The 4,672-nt window shown below is 39.7% G+C and overlaps 1 protein-coding gene across 1 annotated transcript; it reads right to left on the reverse strand.

The window, feature by feature from the left end:
- Nucleotides 1-684: 684 nt before the first annotated feature.
- On the reverse strand, nt 685-4,229 carry LOC131921284 (mas-related G-protein coupled receptor member B1-like). Its single transcript, XM_059276055.1, has 2 exons — nt 4,219-4,229; nt 685-1,642 (listed from the first exon to the last, which is right to left on the reverse strand). The coding sequence occupies exons 1-2, from the start codon at nt 4,227-4,229 to the stop codon at nt 685-687; spliced, it is 969 nt and encodes a 322-aa protein (XP_059132038.1).
- Between the last annotated feature and the right edge of the window lie 443 nt (nt 4,230-4,672).

Genomic DNA, 4,672 nt, shown 5'->3' on the forward strand with positions numbered 1-4,672 from the left:
ACTTGAAGGTAAGAACTTCACTGGGTGAATAGAGGTTTAACACTAACTTCTCTTGAGAATGTATATTTGTTAACTTAGAAATTTATATAAGAAAGACAATCCTCCATAAAATCTCTGAAATCTACAAAAAAATAATAAGGACTGAATTATAAGATTTTATAATATCACAAGATTATATTATAAATATAAATGATATTTGACACTTCAAACATTGAGAAAAAAATTGTTTTTACAAAAGGAAATATTTGTAAAATATAACATGGTTTCAACTACTGTCAAATTTAGTGACAAAAGAAATGCAACTCTTTACTCCATTTCCTTGACCTTGTTGCTGCTGGAAGGATTTGTCAATAGTGATCAGCAGCTCTCCAGGACCCCAGAGAGCTTCCAAGGGGTTCCATCAAAAAAAAGTTGATGAAACACTGAGCAAGACATCTCCAGAAATACCGCAGTCTGTATTTGTATAACAAGTCCAGTATCAATCAACTTCTGCAAGACTGACTACTTTCCCAACTGATTTAGCCTCAGGTCATCAACTAAGCAAAGTTATGAAAATGTCACAAACTAATAAGGACAAAGTTGTTTCTCAAAGCTAATTCTGAATGATCAAAAGTGTTCTCAAGTTGCTGCCAAATTGTTTTCACTTCTCTAGATAGATATTCCTGAAGAACCCCCCTCTGCACATTATTCCTCCTCAGGAGTGTCCTGCATGGCTCTCTGCAGAAGTAGCTTGAGAGTGTTCCTCTGGAACCTATGATGCCTGATAGAGCCAACAAGGAAGTAAATGATGGGATTAGCACAGCTATTAAAACAGGACAGAATTCTTGTCAATGGAAGAAAATAACAAGACAAAAAATCATCAAAATTCTCAATCCATGATAAGAGGAAATAGTAGATCCCAAAAGGCAGTCCAAAGAACAGGAAGACCAGCACCGTGCATACAATGGTCACATACAACCTGGTCACAGGAATCCTGCGTGAGCCACAAAAGATAGTAACCATTAAGGCCAGACTGGACCCCAAGAGAACCACAAACAAAAGAATTAACCATGCAGTAGTGATGTAATGAAGTGTCTGACACCAACCAAGGCCAAGACTACCAGATAGGTAACCACATGCCGTCCAGTCCAGGAGACTCAACAGTAGTGACAAAAACCAAACAAGGGTACATATGACAGCTGATGTGTGCCTTGGGCGATGGCAGCGATACCAGATGGGCCACATGACAGACAGGCACCTTTCAATGCTAATGGCACTGAGGATGTTCAGGCCACAAAGATAAGCAAAATTTGACACAACAAAAGAAAATGTATAGATGCCTGTGGGGATGGAATAGAAGATTTCCAAGATAAAAAGAAGAGAGTGTACAATTTGAAAGTACATGAAGAGGAAGTCAGCCCCAGCCAGGTTGAGGATGTAGACAGAGAAGGCATTCCTGTGCATGTGGAAGCCCAGAAACCGCAGCACTATGGCATTTCCTACCAAGCCAACCAGGCCAGTGATGAGAGAAAGGAAAATCATGGTATAGAACACAATGTCACAAAATGAAACTCCAGTGTGGTTTCTTCCATTCACTGCTGTGACGTTAGTGCTCCAGTCTGGAATGTCTGAATCCACTCTTAGGAGCTCTCCAATGCTATAACTGGAAAGAAAAAGAAGTTATGAGCACATGTTTATAATCTTTGATTCTCAGGACATCTTGCTCTGTGTGAGTGACTGACCTGGATCATAAAGAAAAGGAAACAGAATTGTAGAGACAGTAATTTATCAAAACCAATATAGAGAGCTTTAATTTAAATTTAGTTCCTATTTCTCTTGGCTATTTACAAAGCAAGTTCTATACTGATATGAGAATAGTTGATGGCTCCAATATAGATACTCAGTGTCTTGGGTTGTGTCAGAAAGAACAGAACTCTGAACCAAACTTTCTTTCTGTCATTATGCTGGTTCTTCTTTGGTGCAGGAACTTGGAAGCCAGAATCATGAATAACCGCTGCTCAAGGTCATGGCACGGGGAGGCTATCAACTGAGAAAATATATAAATCATAAATGAGTCATAAATGGAATGCCAAGTCCTACTAAGACCAGTATGAAAAGAACCAGACCTACAAGCTAATGTGACTCAGTCTCTATTTCATATTGGAAACTAGAAAGCAGGAAAGCCTTTGAGGACATTAAGCACTCTTCTGTTGTCTGTTGCTATATCACAAGTGTCCATCTCTCTGTAGGCACACAGTGAGCATGTGGAAACTTTCACTAAACAATTAAATAAATGAATCATAAACCCAACAGTAGATGAAAATGCTTTAGAGCAAATTGAATACACAAAATGCATGGAAAATGAATTTGCCATTGGGAAACTCTAGTATGCTTGAAAGAATGGCACGTGGTACAGAGATGGTTAATGGTGGCTCTTGTCATTCTCCAACCTGGGAATGTCCAATGGTTAGCTGTAATGAGAACCTAGAGAGTGGTTCTCAACCTGTGGATTGTGACCCTTTGGGGTAAATTTGTAACAATGAAAATATATCCTGCATATCAGATATTTACATTACATTTCATAACAGTAGCACTTATAATTATGAAGTATCAACAAAAATAATTTTATGATTGGGGGGTCACTACAACATGAGGAACTGTATTAAAGGGTAAGAGCATCAGAAAGGCTGAGAACCACAGACCTTGAAGATATAGGCATAGGATTTTGAGATGAATTGAATTTCTAGCACTCTTTAGGAGGTAAAAAATTAATATGGGGAAACACAGAGAGAAGAAAAGAAGTGGAAACTATGCTAAATAGAGGGTATTGTGACACAGAATCATCTACAGGGCTTGAAGAGAGAAAAGGTCTCTAGGAGGGTAATAGAAACTCCTCTACCAGCCAGGTTAGCTTACACGTGGAATACCAGTACTCTAGAGGCTAAGTCACAAAGAATTCCATGAATTCAAAAACAGTATGAGATACATAGTGAGTCCAAAAAAGCCTGGGCTGTGAGAGAAAACAAACAAGAAAAAGGAGAAAAATACAAGAAATGTGGGACTCAATTTGGAGACCTAACCTATGAATCCTATGTTCAAATGATAGGAGTAAGATGCAGTCTAAAGCACAGAAAGGAAATTCCATGAAATAGAACATGGATTTTCCTTGATCTACAGGAGGATATGGATATTTAAATGGAGGAGGTGTTCCAAATGGACATGACAAGAAATGAACACATACACAACAAACTGTAGTGACAAGTGTCAAGGGTATATGAAACATGAAGAATGCTGGTGTTAAAAACTGAAGGGTCATGTGGCACTTTACTTGCAAAGTGAAACCTGTCAGAAAAATAGATTTCTAAAGCTGGGAGACCATGGAAAGGTGTACTCTACACCCTGAGAGCAAACAACTGCCAAGCAAGCTGTACACCCTTCCTGGGATGAAACATCAAGCACTTTTCTTTTGTCTGTTGCTATATTATAAACAAAACAAAAAAGTGATGAACTAGGAAAGGGTCTAGCAGGGATGCAGGAGGAAGTTGAAAAGGATGAGGTGGATGTAAGAGGGGGGAGAGAGGGTAATCAGCATACATTGAATACAGAAATCAAATTATCAAATAACAAAATTAACCAATGAATAAAATCAGTTGTTTGTCTGGGGCAACACAACTATAAACTATATCCACAGTAACACGCAGCTCTTGGTTCAGATGACTATTACTCTTGATACATCTCCACACTCCATGAGGTCTTCTTGGATTGGAGTTGGGTTTAACATCATGTGTAACATTCCCTGAATATGTACATTACTGATATTTTACACCCAACTCTGCTCTTGTCAGTTACTCATTTTTAAAGCATCTTTTTCCTACTGAGAGAAATACAAAGGGATGGAATCTTTCTATTGCAGGAAACACAGGTGATTGAGATTCTGGCAGAATTATACTTTCAGAGACAGAGCCTGTACCCATATATATGCCATGTCAAGGAAAGTGACAGGATTCTCACAATAACAGAAGATTTGCATACTTTAGATGAGAGCAGAATGAGGAGAAATTACAAGAAGTGATTTACAGGATTCTAATCTCCCAAAGTCAAGTCTGCCTGTCCACACTGCTAAAGAATGATTTTTGTACTTCCTGTGTCTTTAGGAACACCTGAGACACCTTGGATTCTCCACCTCAAGGAGTAAAAAAGACAAAAACTTTGGGGAAAGGGTTTCGAAAAGCCTCTTACCTTTCCTCCATTTTCTTATGGGAAATGGTAAGCTGGTCTGTGGCAAACTGAAGGGTCCCCTGAGTCAGCCGTCAACATGAAACACTTCTGGTGCCCGGAGAATGCTGTGAGCCTGGTGCTTGAGGAAGGGTGATCTAGATGACAGTGAGACCTGTGGTTTCCCGTGCTTGGATCTGCTGGCATATGAGCATCACCCCTTGGTCTCATGTTCTTCATGAGGCTGTTCTTGACAGTTGGCCTGGCTCCTATCTATCATTCTCTGGTTATGCCAACCACTATGACTCCCATTCCTTGTCAGTTTCAGTTGAAACAAGAGCCTGGCTATTAAGCTAGTCTAGGTATCCATCTTTTCCCAGGGACTCCCAAGGGCTGGGGCTGCAGGCAGGCCACCAACCAGCATCAATGTGGGTAATAGTGATTTGAGCTCAGGTCATCACAATTTCAGGGGAAGTGC

Source organism: Peromyscus eremicus, chromosome 1, assembly GCF_949786415.1.
Source record: "Peromyscus eremicus chromosome 1, PerEre_H2_v1, whole genome shotgun sequence".
Lineage (NCBI taxonomy): Eukaryota > Metazoa > Chordata > Mammalia > Rodentia > Cricetidae > Peromyscus > Peromyscus eremicus.